General features: G+C 32.8%; 1 protein-coding gene across 3 annotated transcripts in view; it reads left to right on the plus strand.

Annotated features, from left to right (window-relative positions):
- The first annotated feature begins 8,897 nt into the window (after nt 1-8,897).
- The window catches only part of LOC128211461 (uncharacterized), a 73,294-nt gene continuing 65,165 nt past the window's right edge, over nt 8,898-17,026 (plus strand). For 2 of the 3 annotated variants that reach the window (XM_052916278.1, XM_052916279.1), the window contains exons 1-9: nt 8,898-9,033; nt 10,305-10,368; nt 12,380-12,430; nt 13,657-13,816; nt 14,167-14,327; nt 14,613-14,786; nt 14,997-15,171; nt 15,891-16,036; nt 16,267-16,423. In XM_052916278.1, coding sequence (XP_052772238.1) covers nt 10,329-10,368; nt 12,380-12,430; nt 13,657-13,816; nt 14,167-14,327; nt 14,613-14,786; nt 14,997-15,171; nt 15,891-16,036; nt 16,267-16,423 — 1,064 coding nt within the window. In that variant the 5' untranslated portion in view covers nt 8,898-9,033; nt 10,305-10,328. Of the gene's footprint in view, nt 9,034-10,304; nt 10,369-12,379; nt 12,431-13,656; nt 13,817-14,166; nt 14,328-14,612; nt 14,787-14,996; nt 15,172-15,890; nt 16,037-16,266; nt 16,424-17,026 lie in introns of those variants that run through there. The other variant, XM_052916281.1, reaches the window with a different exon arrangement.

A 17,026-nucleotide genomic window follows, 5' to 3' on the forward strand; every position in this document is an offset into this window, starting at 1 on the left:
CTCTTTATACAAGTGAATTGATTGGAAGTTTATAAAATAGATAATAGAGTGTAAATTTGAATTATAATAGTAAGTGTACGTGTACACATGGACTTTTATTGTGCGCTACGTCATCCAGGTATGTGTACATTACTGACCGATAGTACAAGCTAAGTGATTTATGAGAGTATCAGCGAGCTTACAAGTACGAGGAAAGTGATCTATGAGAGTATCAACGAGCTTACAAGTACGAGGAAAGTGATATATGAGAGTATCAGCGAGCTAACAGAAACCTTTGGTCCGATCTCATAATAAGTCCACAGTTGTGTTTCTAAGGTGACCCTCTGTCAAATGCCTTCACTCAAAGTTGATTTATAAAAACAGAGTTGCCAGGGGCGGAGCTTGTTACCATTTGAAGTTTATACATCATATTTCCCACATATTCCTTAGGTGACCCTTTTATCATTTTTTATCAAGTTTTTTTCTTTCTTTCTATGTTGTTCTCGTTTTTAGTTTTATATTCATTGTGTGACTTTTTATCATTTTTAAAGTTATTTCTTTCTTTCTATGTTTTTCACGTTTTTAGTTTTATAATCATTATGTATTGGGTTACATTCACCAAAGATATCAACTTTGTGGTGTGCCGCGTCCAGTATGTTCAGGGATGAAATAGAAATCCTCGGGTGGAAAATTACAACCTTACCCGCATATAAATGAAAAAAATAAATAACATGATATATAGATATACCAACGTTTAAAAAATCCAGTTCAACGAACACAACACGTCACGATTGCTGGAATTAATCATGTCGTAGTCCTGACACAAAAAGTTAAACCATGTTTGAGAATGTTTTCTTTGCTTTTGTTTACACATTAACTCGGAAAGATGAAAAGACATTATAACGTAAATCACATAATTATAACGTACGCTTTTATTGCATCACCCGAAATTCTCTTATTGGATATTTGAGATAAAGCGCTCGCGTAAAATCTCAATAAATTAGATTGTATTCTTCAATGAAGCCTTACACTTGTTGGTAATCAATTCTGTTGTCCGTAAAATGCACGAATATATTTGAACTCTCGTTTGACCTCTCCAGAGTTATCTATGCTTGAGTCATTAACATGTTCACATATTCAAGGATAAATGCTACGAATTTTAAGGTAGTTAAATCGTAATGGGCACCATTTTTAACTATTATACATTTGATAACATTTTAATGTTTATCATTTCCTGGATACAAAATCAAAATTACAAATAAAATAAAAATACACTATTTTTTTAATTGAATTACCATACCCACTTTTTAATTTTTTCTTATTAAAACGACACTCCGAGAGACAACAAAAATCCTTCATTTTATGTTTTTCAATATTTTGGCAATAATTTGTTATAAGAGAACAATAAATGTTTTTGCTTTCAGCGGTAATGCGTAAATGGTCACATCATCATTCAATATTATCAAACTGTATTGAAAAAGCTATACGGTACTATAATCTTAACATACTGTTTTAACCGTGTCACATTTGAACAAAGACACTTTAGAGCAAAATCAAAGTTCCTGATATATCGATGATCTATTCTTTATTCATAATTATCTTAAACCTTCTGGAAACATTGTTCCCAAAAGTACTATGTTTTTCCGACTCTCTTTTGTTTTTGAAATTCACAACCAGCTATTTCAGCCAGGCCTGCAAGTAATTCAATTTTCAAAGAAGCTAAAATTTATATAAACAAATGGTTTGAGATACTTTTTAAATGAAAATAAAATATAAACTTCTGTTAAAAATATAAGCTAATGAGACCAAATAAAACAAACAAATAATATTACAAAACATATAAAACAATAGTAAAGATATTTTGTACTTTTGAATGGATTCGAACCTGTACCTTGAAACCCCCCAAAGATCTGTTGTCCTGAGCTTAAGATACGCAAAAGCTCAAAAATTGAATAGATTCAAATAAGGTTTTTTTTAAGAAGAAAGGCAACCCTAAGTGACTTGGAGTTTCCCTTGCTTTATTAGCAATTGAGAGACGATATTGCGCTGAATGGATACCGAGTTTTGTTCTTCTGTTCAATTCTTTGATCCCTAGATCAATGTCTGTATTGTTTCGACAATCCAGCATTTCTATGCAATCTGGTCTTTGGTTTAAACAATATTTATTTCGATATAATATTTACAATTAGTTTAGTTCTACAAATTTGAGCATAATCCAAATTAACAAAGACCAAATACGTAATGCATTGAAACAGAAAAACATGTAAATTATGCACAAAACAATAGTGTACACAGAATTGAGAAGAAAGCCTTGAGGCTTATACTATGTCTCTCTTCTGTAAGTCATTCACGCTGCTAGGCTGGTGCGCAAGTTGCAGTGACTCGAATAAATAAAATCTTATAGTCGTATGGTGCAAACTATGCTGTGTAAAAACAAGTTGTTTTAGTTTGTTATCAATTAGTTAGAAGGAAGAATGGATAAAGGTTGAAGAAAAGGAAGGTGTGATAAGCAAAGTCGTACAGGGACTGGTCAGATCGGGATCGGGATAGAGGTAGAATAAAATAAGAATATTCGATTAGTATAATCCATCAGTCAATGGTATTATTTACCGCTTGACTAGCCACGACTCTAACCGAGCAGTACGAATGAGAATGTGCCTTTAATATGTATACAAATCTGCACGCTTTCCTCAAAATAAGCATGAATTAATTTGACATACATGTAGTATTTTTGAATGAAATTTTCCATTCATAGTTTTACGCTGTTAGTTAAAGCTGATTTAATCTTGTGATGTTATGAAAATGTTAGTAAATATTTACTAGTGTAATATAGTAAAATTGTGATTGCAAAGTGATGCATATAGGACATTAAAAGTTTAGCTGTGTTCTGTGGAATTAAGATGGAAATTATAAGAAGAAAAAACAAAACATCTAAGAATTGAATTGTGGATTAACAATGTATGGAAATATTGTTGAGACATTTCTTGCATGTATTTGTTTATACATGCATATAATGACAGCATCCTTAAAAAATTTGCAGTAAACTTAATAGTGTACAAGGTAAGTAGAATTTTTTTAGCATTTCAGTAAGTTAGATGTTACAGTATATCACTATATGGCAGATGTTTTAACATTTTAACATGTCATGTTTGTACATTTTTTTATAAGTATATCTAGACATTTGACAGGTACCATTTGTTCAAAGTTCGAATACATATTTTCATTATAAAAGGCAGACTTCTATATCAACATTATTGTATACAGATGTGTATAGTGTTTATAGACAAAAAAAATATATTTGAAGATAGGAATATTAATAAATTTGCACTTAAGTAACTAGCCAAAGAACTTTGTAAAATGATTATTTTAAGGTTTCCATGATTAAGTTTAGAAAAGGTTCACAATATATATCTGCATTAAACATAATTACCATTTAGAAATAAGCAAAAATGAACAAAATTTGAAATAGATGATAATAAAAACCAAAGCTTAAGATGTGTAAAGTATAGACAGTTGACATATGTATTGCAAATACTTCTAATATAGTATAGTAAAAGTAACAGTAAACTCTGAATATAAAATCAAATGACAAAGTATGACTTAAACTTTAAATGAAATTGAAAGAAGTATACATTGTAAATCATACTTATCATAATCCAAATAAAAGTACTGAACTTCTTTAGCACGGGAAAATGTAGTTACATGTACACAACAGTCTACACTATAGACTTCCGTCATAGTGAATTGGTAGAACACGTTACACATTTATGAACAAAAAAGAATTGCAAAGTAGGTGTTTCAGCTCAGAAAGGTTTGTCATATTATACGTCATTGGGTTGTCATTTTAGTTCACTGTTGCAAGAAATAAACGAACGGGCAAGGAAGAAATCCCCCTGAAATGTGGACCTGAAAGTAGAACCGAATCGTTATTTTCCCCCCTAAACATGAACCTTATTACAAGACATATGCCAAATGTATTGTTTTTATATTTACGTTTTACAAATTCCACTTCAATTGCGTTGCAGCTTGGTTGTCGCTCACAAATTATTTTCTACATAAACTTATCCTGAAAAAATGGCGTCATCATTTTTTGACGTTATGTGCGTTTAAAATTTATACAACCTAGCAAATATTATTCGCCCTGAATGGCATGAATCAAAACCGGTCGGTAAAAATACATTTAAAATACACCCATGTGATGTAAGTATATGCATGTATATATCTTCTTCGGCATGTCACATTTTTTGGAGTGTTTTCTCCATTCAATAGAGAAATATTGAGTCGATATTGCCACCGACGAACGATATTTGAAATCTTACGCATGTGCATTGTTTTTTAGACGTGTAGAAACTGCGGTCGCGCGTGCTTTCGTTCATACTTTAGTTTGTATTTACACACATGTGAAACAGATGAGAGATTCATGTTACCCATACATCACAATACTTTAGCAAAGTCTCTTCCACTCAGAAACAAAATATCGTTTTGAATAATAAAACAAAAACAATACATAAAACCTACCTTATTTTCATGTTATTGTGCTCTAATATATAGAGGATATTTGTTTATTTCAGTGTAAGATCGTATTTTATTTCACGAGTGTCATAGAAAAACATATTTTCACGAGTGGCGAAGCCACGAGTGAAAATGTAGTTTTTTATGATCACGAGTGAAATTAAATACGATCTTACACTGAAATAAACAAATTTTCTGTTTCTTTTATGCTTATTTTTGGAGTTTTATATGTTTTTTTATTTATTTCTGAATTACCCCCTTTTTTGAAAAGGGTGGGCTTTACGCCGCTACCCGTGGGGCGCCCCTCATGCATAATTATAGCTGTCAACTTTTCTACTTTCGGTTTGCTGAGAAATAGTTCTCTGCTATTCATTCTTATAGCTTAATATTCGCTCGCTTTTTATTGCAAAGCCTTATGAACAGTAAAAAATGAAATATAATTAGTGCACAAATGTTCCAAAAAATAATGAAAACACTTTTTATTTTAACCAAATTACTACGCCGCTATTTATAGAAAGAAAATTTGGAAGGTCAAATGTGTTAGCAAAACAAATGTGGATACTCATTGGATTTTAACCATTCTTCTTAGTTTAAGACTGCATATACGCGTGTTTTTATAGTAAGTTAATATTCAGTCATCTTACTGTCAGAGACCAGTCCGTTTCACTTTAAAATGTTTGTTTTCCAGAAGAGTAAATGCCACGCTAGTTTGTTGACACATTTTGAGATGTGGGTGGGTAAAAAATATCGGATCTATCTGTAAATTGTTGTGTGAATTCTCCAGGAAGCTCATTTTACGTACTACAGCGGTTAACAGTTCAAAATACATTTGAACGATGCTATAAGATTTTATTTATGTTCGAACAGTTGTTTTTGTCTGTAATTTGTTTGGAATGAAAGCAAATGTTCGAACATTCAGCTTCAAAGATCAGGAAAATGTTTGATAAACGGGATAAATTTCCAATTATATATTTATTTAAATTTATAAAATATTTCTTTATTTTTTTTAACATTTTTGACATAATTTACTGAAGTCCAGTGTTCTGTTTTGACCAAGGCAAGTACATGCAACAATAAAGGATTTTAAAAGTAGTTCTGAAAATTGATATTTTCACTCCTTATTTTGCAGTGGAAATATCAAATTGATATTTTCACTGTTGTTATTTCACTGTTAAAACCCCATATTTCATCGTAAAGCATGAAAGAAAATGTATTATCATTTATTCTAAAAACTTCTATCACAATACTGCTATCGGGGTAAAAAATGCTTGTGTTCAGCACACATAATTTGCAGAATTTTACGATGGCAGCGAAGTGACAACTGTCACGAATGAATCTTTTTATTAAAATGTGTTTGTATATTACTGCAGGGCCTCATTTGGGCATATGTACCAAAAGTTGTTCTAGTTTCGAAACAGGGGTTATGTTTCATAATAAATGTTAGCTCATCATCCTGTTGTTTAATTATCCAGAGCATTTTATTTGACTAAAATCAAAGTATTGCCGAAGTATAGTTTATCGCGAAAATAAATTCCACAATGCTTGTATTCGTACAACATTTTATTATTTGGAAGAATATGGCCTGACAGTCGACAACAGTTTTCAATGTTCAACAATAATCAAACTTCAAAGTCAATCAATTATTGCAATCATTGTTTCTACCTACAGTCACTAAATAAATTCAATATTTAATCAATAATGATGAAATAAATAAATCGAACAATCAATATTGACTTGTAATCCAACAAGTCCAAGGCAGTAAGTACCAATAACTGCACAAACGACACAGAAATATTCTTCTATTTGTTTGTGATTTCAAACAGTATGCATAACGTATTCAGTACAAAGACGATCATATACAATTGATTGTTATGAGGATCACTTAAGAATTGTTCTTATATGAACTTCATATTTTCATGGATTGATTGTCAAAAAACCCCGCCAATCTCGCAAAGTAATCTTGAATGAGTTAATTCTTTTGTTACACAGACTAGAAAATTATTCTACACTATGTCCGTGATAAAAACATAGCGACGAAGTCTATAATATCACACGGGTTTTGATAGCGACATCACACGCACACGGGAACCTGTGAAACTTGATTGGCTTGGAATGGGTGCCGTTGATTTTAAGGCTTCTGAAATAAATTAAGAAGAGAGCAGACATTTGCTTATTTACGCACTTTGTTAAAATTTGAATTAAAGGGTTTGACGGGTTGGTGGGTGCCATTTTGTTCCGAGCTGAACGGTTGCCGTACGACGTCACAAAACAAACGTCATCATGGTATAACTCCAACGATATTACTAAAAATGCTAATACGAGTTACGTCCCTGTTTAAGAAATCATACTAATTTATTCCTTCTATAAAAGGCATTATAGTCTATAGCCGATGCTCGTTATCGTAAATCTTGCATTTTTGGAAAAATCTGTGTATGCAGCTTTATGGAACTTGCTATGATTAAGACGTGTTCAACCACTATTGATTAATATTGAAAAGGTGCATGCAAGTTTTATGGATATGTAGTTTTCTGCTTTAGCGCAAAAAGTCTGGCGCGAATTATTTTTTTTTATAAATTTAGAGCTTGACCGACTATCTGGGACACGACACTGAACTACTCAGCGTTAAGCTGCATTTGCGTACGTAAATGCCCACAATATCACGGCATTGAGGTTTTAAGTTGATTACTTAATATTTTCTATTCGATAATTGTTGTTAACTTATTTCGTGATTAGTTTAGGTTTAAAATGAAGATTTTTGCTTCAATATTACGTTTTTTTATTAGATTGTATAAGCGAGTATGGAACATAAATGATAATTGTACATAAATGCATATGCATATATTGTTGTTTTTCGATGAGAGAGGCTTTGTTTGGCTTTATGCTGATATACTGTTAATACGGTAACAAACACAAAGTATTAAATTACTGTTAACAATTGAACGGCAAAATGGTTCATCGATTATTATTGGTTTGATGAATACAAGATTTCTTTTTTTCTGGAGATAGTGATTGTTAAGTTGTACTATCGTATTTAATGGAAATAATGGATAAGCGCTATATAAACGTAACATCAGTTATATTGCACTGATTTATACCCTGAAGTGTGCAAAGTAATTGCTTATGTAATTAACATGACAAAAGATTTTGACATGGGATTTAGTCCATAACAAGTAAATAAAGTTATATAGATTTTTGTCATATTTTGTAGTCATTCGTGGTAAAGTCGGACGTGCACCACGTAGTCGTCAGAATGAGTACGCAAAGGGAGCGGACGTCAATACTATCACAGCAACAGTCGGCCTACACCGCGCGTTGGTACAGCGCGACGGCTGGCGGCGGCACTTGACCACATCGGTCGTTGATATACGACCAGGTCAACAAAACACGCCCGCACTTTAAGACATAGGCCGTTGGTTTACAGCGTACCGGCTAACGGCCGGCACTTGACGACATAGGCCGTTGGTTTACAGCATACGGCCGGCACTTGACGACATCTTTCGTTGGTATACGACCCGTACATCGCCAGACGGCCGGCACTTGACCACCTACGTCGTAGTTTAACAGCGTATCGGCAGAAGGCCGGCACTTTACGACAAAGGTCGTTTTGTTCGAGGGCACCGTCAGACGTCCGGCACTTGAGGACATAAGTCTTATTGTCCGAGGAATTGGGTATATATACGATATATTGTATTAAAAATAATACGTTTTTATCAAAGTGTAAACCAACATTTAGACCCTTTAGTATTATATCAGGAACCTAGCTTTAACAGTTGTAGGTCGGATTTCTTTAGTAGATATTTATTGAAGGTTTTGCAAAAAATACACTAAGACTACTTAGGTTTAGAGGTAATCACAAGTAATCACAAGTATACACTAATCGGAACTAATGCAGTTTTTAATATCAAGAGTATAAGATGAATATGAGATTAAAAATTCGTGCTCAAGTCATTCACTACTTTAATGCAAACATGTTTTCGAGCTTCAGCACAATCAAAGAATTCTGATAACAAACATGTCGTTTTTTGCTTTATAATCACTAATATTGCATTTGTTTTGATAAGCAGGTAGGAAACAAAAGAAATCATGTAAAGCGGGTGCATCATCATCACAGCCGTAATCGTCATCACCACCGTCACTATCATCATCATAATCGTCTAAATAGCAAAAACGGAGATTGTACTAATTCAAATAACAAACATGGACACTGACTGACTGGCTGGCAGGCTGCTCGCTCGCTCGCTCTCTCTCTCTCTCCCTTTCTTCCAAATAAATAAAATAGTTTTGTGTCGGTACGTACTTAATTCATATCTTCGAATATGCATTCCAAAGCTATAGCACGTGTCGATCTACACACCCTGTGCAAACAATAAATAGTCATATTCTTTACAAAGTAAATAGAGCGGTAGGTAGAACCTGAAATAAGTACCTATCCAATGTATTGTATTACCTGATATATATGCATAGTTTAATTAAACTCAATCTTTTATGAGCGATAGCGCATGATGCCGCAATAAAAATATGGATTATAAAAGATAAACTAGCGTAAGTGAGTACGATAATTGTTGTGTATTTCAGTTTCATTTATATCTCACGTTTTTCCACTAATTTGTATTCTTAATTATTGTTTGTGTAGTTATAAATCTGATATTTGTTAAGTTAAAAAATATTATTTTTTCGAAGGTAACTGTTTACATAAATATCGTTGTTATATTTTTACTTTCGCTCACAGTATACATTGTATATACAGTTATATTTTCAACACTCTTTTAAACCTGTTTGTAGGAATGAGTCTTCATTAAACGTTAATTTGTTTTTTAATTTATAACTATTTTAGAACGACCTTACGGAGATGAAATATTTTTTGATCTCTTTACTAATTTTAAATGATTCATATCGTTAAATACACAAACACATTTAACGCTATGTATTTGTGACGTCACCTCAAAAGTTGTTACAAACACTACTTGTTACATTTATATGGTACATATATAATGATGTTATTTTATCATGGTGACGTCATTTATTATATGTAAAGTAGTCTAAATGATTAGCATCTGCTTTAACTAACCAAAACAACAGGCATCTTTTGGGCGATAAACTTGTAAACTAAATCCTGAATAGACATATTGTATGTGACATAGAATTGATTTAAAACGTGTTATTTCATTTTTTTGTAAAACTTTATTGGCATCTGGCTAAGACGCTACAATTACTATTTTAAATTATTTGATTCTATTTGTCTGAGGTTTTAAACATTGTGATCTGAATATTGTGTTCCTTGGTCCTTTTTAAATTGCTCGATATTTTTAAAGGTACTGTATGAACAAATTATGTTGTTATTTTATCACGCTATTGGTAATAACTATATTGTATTGCCATGTGACCCCATATTGTTTTGGCATTATTTGAAAAGGCTTTGATTGCATATTGTTAGTTTATATATGTTAAGACCGAAAATTCAAAAGAAGACAAAGATATGAATTTTTTTTTTCATTCACCTGAAAACGGACTAATGGCTTATCTTGCAAAAGTTTTAGTCCTAAAAGCCTGTGTTTCGATATGCATTTTACACGTCATTTCTATACACATCCAACTCTTTCAAATAAAACTTTAAATAGTATGGGGTCAACAGGAATCCAATATACACATGATTGTCCATCTGACACCTTAATTCATAAGACAATGCTGATACGTGCCTTTGATATGCCGAATTTTTTTTTTACTTCGAGAATGTTTGATCACAAAGTGTTTTGACAATTAGTTACGTACATTGATAATATTATGTTTTAAAAGTATTTCCCGGTATGCTTCAGAGATGACCACAAACTTCTATTATAATGGGCGGAAGAATCGAACTTCACCTTCTCTTTTGTTTAGGTAAGACAACATCTCATAAATTAAAGTTGATCAACAGCAACTTCGTATGGGAGGATAATACCTCATTTTTTTATTTTGCTTACGTAAGGCAAAATCTCATATTTAGAGTCGCCTATCAATAACTATTAGAAAGGGCGGGAAAATAGTAGTTTATCTTCTTTTAGGCTTATTAAGGACAACAATAGAGTCAAACAATCTTGTCTACTTTAGTTTCGATGTATACCAATCACTTTTGTATGTCTTTTGATGCCCGGGCCGATCTTTTTGCCAATAGAACGTTCACGCGTGAATTCAATTTTTGTCTTAAAATCCAGTTTGGCGACTGTAGACTAATGTCCTAACTAAGTTTATACAATTTATTGATCTGCTTGAACAGAATAATTATTAAAATTCTAAAGGGAGTCTCACGCGAACACAGTTTAGGGAAATATGCTAGTGTTTCATATCTAGTGTGGATTGCCGGCGTTTTTTATTTAGCGTTGACATTCTAAAAACAAATCAAAGGAAACGGCAACATTGTATTAACTTGAAAAATATGTACATAAATGATGACATCAATAATTTGAGAGTGAGTGTACTCATCGTTATCATGCCAGGAGAAAAAAGACTACGTCTCGGGCCATTATGAGCCACTTGGGTAAATTATCACTCAACAGCCCGGCTGACATGTATTAAACTCGACTGCAGACCTCAAATAGCATTCGAAACCCAATGATCAAATTTTATATATTTATACATGAAACAGTCGCAAAATGGGCTGTGCATCTGTAAGTAGGATATTAAACTGGTTGTATCATACTGACAGTTGTATACAGTTGAATAATGCTCACATGTAAATGAATAATGTGTATGTCAAAACATTAATTTAGGATTAATCTCATTCTTTGGAATTAAGAAATTAGCCGACCACTTGTAAATACTGCGTAATAAGTTCAGTCACATTGGTTGCACGCCAAACTAATATACCTTAAAACATGATACAGCGATAGATGTTATTGCGACTTAATAATTCAACAAAACAGTATACGATCATATTAAGTGAACACAATGCTATACAAATTTAATTGACAATGGTATAGATACCCATAATAGATAATGTATTGATTATCGTTTCCGCTTGTTCAATAGTTGTCAGTCTGTACTTATCGTATCATCTGTATGCCACCTGCATTAGATATTTGCAATTTCTGTCCAGTTTAAAGCTTAGCGATATGAACGTATGTGTTTTGCTAAACTGTTATACAGTTAAGAAAGTACTAGTTTTATTTTTGTAGTGAATGCTTTTTCTTCCCATAAATACTGTTGTATACACGCTAAGAGGCTGTTGCCATTAAGTTAGTTTATCTACGTTCTGATTAAGATGATAATATGACTTTTTAAACTATTTTCTAAATGCGCAACTAGTGCATTTTTCTCAAATGTAAGTGTTTTACTGTCCTCTGTCTTAATTATGCTTTAGTCACAATTAGCGCAGGTAGCTTAGTTTTACCTTGTATAATAGTTTATTGCTTTATCATACCTATACATGTGCTTAGTCTTTGCCCTTACGTATACTATGTGCAATTTAAATGTCTTATTAGTTCGCAAGACTTTGACTTATCTGTGATTATAATACAATAACTAGCTAATTTAATCTTTGTTATCATCCCTGTTTAATGTGCACTCATTTAGCGTCATCAAAGATTGAGTTGATTATAATTTCACATTTTCTATTTAAGACGAATCGTTTTGTTATTTGTTTAATAAATATGTCGGTAAAATAGCTTATATTTTAAATGTTACTCGACAATAAACACATGCTTACTTGACTTGTAAAGAAATATAAAGGTGCGAATATTGGTTTATTAATTTCGTCTAAAGGAATTCTAAAACTACTTCGTGCAAACAAAATGAGATATTCGTGTTTTAAGTGTTTGTTTTTTTAAATTTTATAAACGGCTTCATGTTTAATAATGTATGGGTATCAAAATGCCGCAAAAGTATCATTAACACTTACCTCTATTATATACAGCTGCTTGTGTAACCAGCATGGTCCACGCGCAGACATCGGTGCAAATAGAATGTAAGTAATGTGTCAATCATTATGGCGATGAAAAAGTGTAATTTAAGAAAGTTGAAATATCAAATATTCATCCCAGATTAATTTTCATGCGTTGACAATATCAATGACAGGCTATAGATGTTTAGACAAACGTGAGATGTATACATTTTTATACTCTATTTTGTTTCAAATATTTAAAACAATACAATTGTAACATATGTTATACAACATTGATAATTGACAAATTCCCAATACGATTCTGATAAAATATACATTGATTGTTTTAGCGATGCACTGCGCGTCCAAATTGCATTTTTTTCAATGACTACCTCATCAGTCGAGGGTTGTAATTCAATGCACTCAGTTTGTAAGCGGAATGGACATCCAAAGTGAAAACACATACCGTTATTGGTTTTATATATCTCTTTTTTAATAATAATAATATCACTAACATCAACATAGCAGATAGGAAGTGGACATGCATGATGCATTTTTATATCCCATAGCATTCAGAAAACACAATATTGATCAAACGAATTATTGTTCTTCAGGTTTATCTTCTTTCATATCAATGATGTTACATTAAGTTAACGAATTTTGAAATCAAAATGATGTACGCTATACAATCACAACACACTAAAGGAAAATAAAGTGAAGATGTGAACTTTTGCAATGGTGAATTTTTTTTTATTTTAATTGAAATGGGTTTTGTCTATTTAAAAGATATCACGAATTTTATCAGAACATAAATTGGACTTATACCGGTTCATCTTAGCATAAAAATATTGAAGCTATTTTAATGGAACTTAGTAGTAACGTAGATTCTGCATGCCATTTAATTAATTTCGGACAAAAAAATGTTGTATGGAAACAGACGTAATGGAAATTGTCTGTTCGACCATCTGCGATCCAAAGCACACATGAAAGCACAAACAATTATTTTGTGGGAAACACATGAAAATGATATGGCAAAAGAAATAACTGGAATCTTTGCATAAATAACAATGCGATTTACGTTGTCCATGCAACATCGAATTTGGGCAGAGGGCATCTAGGTGAAAATGCAAATTTAAGAAGCCTGTATGGGACTGTCGTATTGCTTAACACCCCGTGTCTTCTTACTTGGGCAAAAATGGTCATGAACAAACATGTCCATAAATGGACCATTGCTATTTACAATACGACTTGCATTTCATCGGAGCTTCCACAAAGTATTTGAACTATACTTACCATCGACCTATTTTTAGATGACTTTAGCGACCGTGATATACGTCTAGCTGGCGGAGACAGCAATCTTGACGGACGTGTCGAGAAAAGAGTAAATGGAATTTGGGGCACGGTCTGTCATGGCAGCTTTGGTATGAACGATGCACAAGTGGTCTGCCAAATGTTGTCGTCAGATCTTTCGTAAGTACATCGATATAAGATATTTCTATTGAATACTTGCAAAGGATAATTAAGATACGGTATTGCTCTTCAGTTGTCTAAAATACATGTTGTTTTCAAGGAGGTAACTTAATTAATTGATAACACTATTGTAATTTCTATAGTATGTGCATGTGTGGTCTTGTTGTGTTGGGTGTCTCTCGTTGAGTATTTGTTTGTCGTCTGTTAGCCATTCAGCATTACGTAAAAATAGCTTCATTTGAACGATCATCAGGTTTTGCCAAAATCACACAAACAGCTACTTCCAGGTTCAACTGACATTTTGAATCTGAATTTCAATGATTTGAGATCCATGCTCTTTTTATTCGAAGCGCCATCCATATTATTAACGATACAACATACGGACCGGGAAATGGCCCCATATTTTACAACCATCTAGATTGCACTGGATCAGAAACTTCTATCGACGAGTGCTCAAGTATTACTGGTGAACAGTGTGAACATCATCAGGATGTAGCTGTCGTCTGTTCAAGTGAGATTACAGCTTTACTGCTTTACTGATTATTAAAGGGTTATTTAAAGGTCTATTATTTTTCTTTTTTTAATGTATTGCTTATTTCTTACATCGATTTTAACGTCAGGAACATTATTAAATTCAATTCACGGGATTGCCTTTCCCAAGAAATGACGCGCCCTTCGAGGAAAAAAAATACAATAAAGAAGTACTTATGTACTCGGAAAACTGGATAATAAAATGTGTATGCACTAATAGAATGTATTGAAAACTGTACTAAACGCATGTGACTGTTTATTACAGTTTGTCCAAGAGCTGCTAATTTTTACTATGGTGACTTTAGCAGCGTTGACATGACAATACGAGGACAAGAATACCATGGGTTATGTAGTAATGGGACTTACACATATAATTTCACATACTTGTGTCTTGACAACGGAACATGGATACCTACGCACAATTCTTGCGGACCTTTAAGTTAGTACATGCAGTATTAAATGAAAATACAGGATATTATTTACTAAACGATTTGACAAAAATCAGTTAATCATGTGAAGAATATTAACTGTATGAAAGTTAAGTTAACCCCAATTCCTTTTGCAAGAAGACCACCTACCTCTTAAATATTTCCTGGAAACGTATTTAGTCAATCAAAGGAAATTCTTCTTTGTCTAAATTCCTTTTCAGATATCACAAGCGTTCGTCTAGTTGACGGTGTCGGACTTTATGACGGTATTGTTCAAGTGCTTGTCGGCGATACATGGGGAGCGATTTGTGGCTATTCATATTGGTCTACGATCTCTTTACACCGTGCTCCTGAATATACGCTGTCGAAGCTTATTTGTAACGAAATAGGTGGAACGTAAGAAATTGATAAGTCTTTCTTAAACGCAGAATGATCAAACATTTTTCAGTTGAAAACGGACCAACAAGAGAATAATTGAAAAGAAAATGACGTCATAATTTACAATCCAAAACTCAAAAGAATAGCAACCTATTTCCTTTTGCTATAAGTATATCGTGTTTATGTTCATAACGCTTCTTTTGCACGAGACGAGCCCTTTGTACATAGTACTCAAGGTGTGTGACACATTGAAGAAAAATTACTAAAAACGTGGACTGTACGTGTAAGAGGCAGCCTCTCCCATGTTTACACATAGATTTAGTCAAAAATGAAAAATTTATGTATTTTTTCTCAGTATAGGCAGTAAATCGTGTCGTTTTTGTTGTTGCTTTTATGCTGGTTAACTTCTGCTTTTATTAACGACGAGGTTTAACAATGTAACAAAATATAATTTAATTTTAAATCATAGGTTTTATATTGATTTTGTTTCGAACAGAAGAACATAACCATTGGATAAAATCAAACTATTAAAAGAAGCAAACACTTAAATAAACAGTTTTCTCGTCATCAATCAATACAATGATAAAAGGCTATGTTAGTTTCATATCTTAAAAAAATATCAATTAGTTTTGCTGCTTTGATTGATGTTACGTAACGCTCTCCGCAATTTGACTATCAACATGTTAACACCTACGAATAATGGTATCCTTCCAATTTCTTCCATAAAATATTTATAGGTACATAACTTTTTCCTGGGAATATCGGAACAACGAAGTTCAAATGATGGACCAAACGATATGTTCTGAGCCATACGAGTCACTTGCCGATTGCAAATACGACACCGTTACAACATGCTACTACCACTATTATTCTGCCTGCAATGGTAAGAGAGGCCAGTTTGTACTATTATTATTCAGCTTGCAAGGGTAGGGGTTATTATTTGAACTGTTTCATCGCAACCCTTAATGGCAAATAACTTCTCATAGACTGCATGCGTTGAACAGTCCTAACATAGTTCCCTCACAACACAGTAATGAATTAATGTAACACATATTTACGTGATAAAAGGTAAAAAAAACCATATTAAAATTTAGATATCCATGACTGTTGTAGTTTACCCTCTCAATATCACCGGTATACGTTTGTCCGGCGGCGGATATCCTCAGATAGGAAGGATAGAATTACAGGTCCAAGGCCAATGGGGCAGAATCTGCGGAGACTTTTTTGACATAAATAATGCAGCTGTACTTTGCCGTATGATGGGTTTAAAGTAAGTCAAGTTTAATATTATTGTGTATGTTACAATTGCTGATTATGTGCATATACGAACGATGATTTAAATGATGGTGATTTAAATTTCACCATAATTTATAAAGTGTACCCGAATTCTTTATCTGGTCTATATACATATTTGCATATATCCTGTTGTAGCCTAATACAATTATGTACGAACTTTGTCAAGCTCAGTGTTATAAATGTATCATTACTTTGCACATTAAAATTGACATAAATTCAAATGCGAACCTTATCTAAATTATATTTTACGAATAAATAAATGGTTTCAGTTCATTTTTTAGAACGGAAAAGTGCCGCAACAACAACTATGAATTTAATTGAACAATAATGACATTCACTCGAGCTTAATACACATGTCACACTATTACGAAAACTGCACGGAAGTCGAAAAGATGTCGCAAACTCTCGCTTGAATTCAAACCTGTGTCTTACTTCCTCGTATATCTGCCAAATGACGTGTTCGGCATTATCCCGTTCAATTTACTGTTGCTGAGTAATTGCCTTAAAACACGACAATCAAGATAATAAACTGTTTGTTTTATTGCAACATACTGCACGCAGTAATGACTGTGCCTTA

The sequence above is a fragment of the Mya arenaria genome, chromosome 12 (assembly GCF_026914265.1).
Source record: "Mya arenaria isolate MELC-2E11 chromosome 12, ASM2691426v1".
Classification (NCBI taxonomy): domain Eukaryota; kingdom Metazoa; phylum Mollusca; class Bivalvia; order Myida; family Myidae; genus Mya; species Mya arenaria.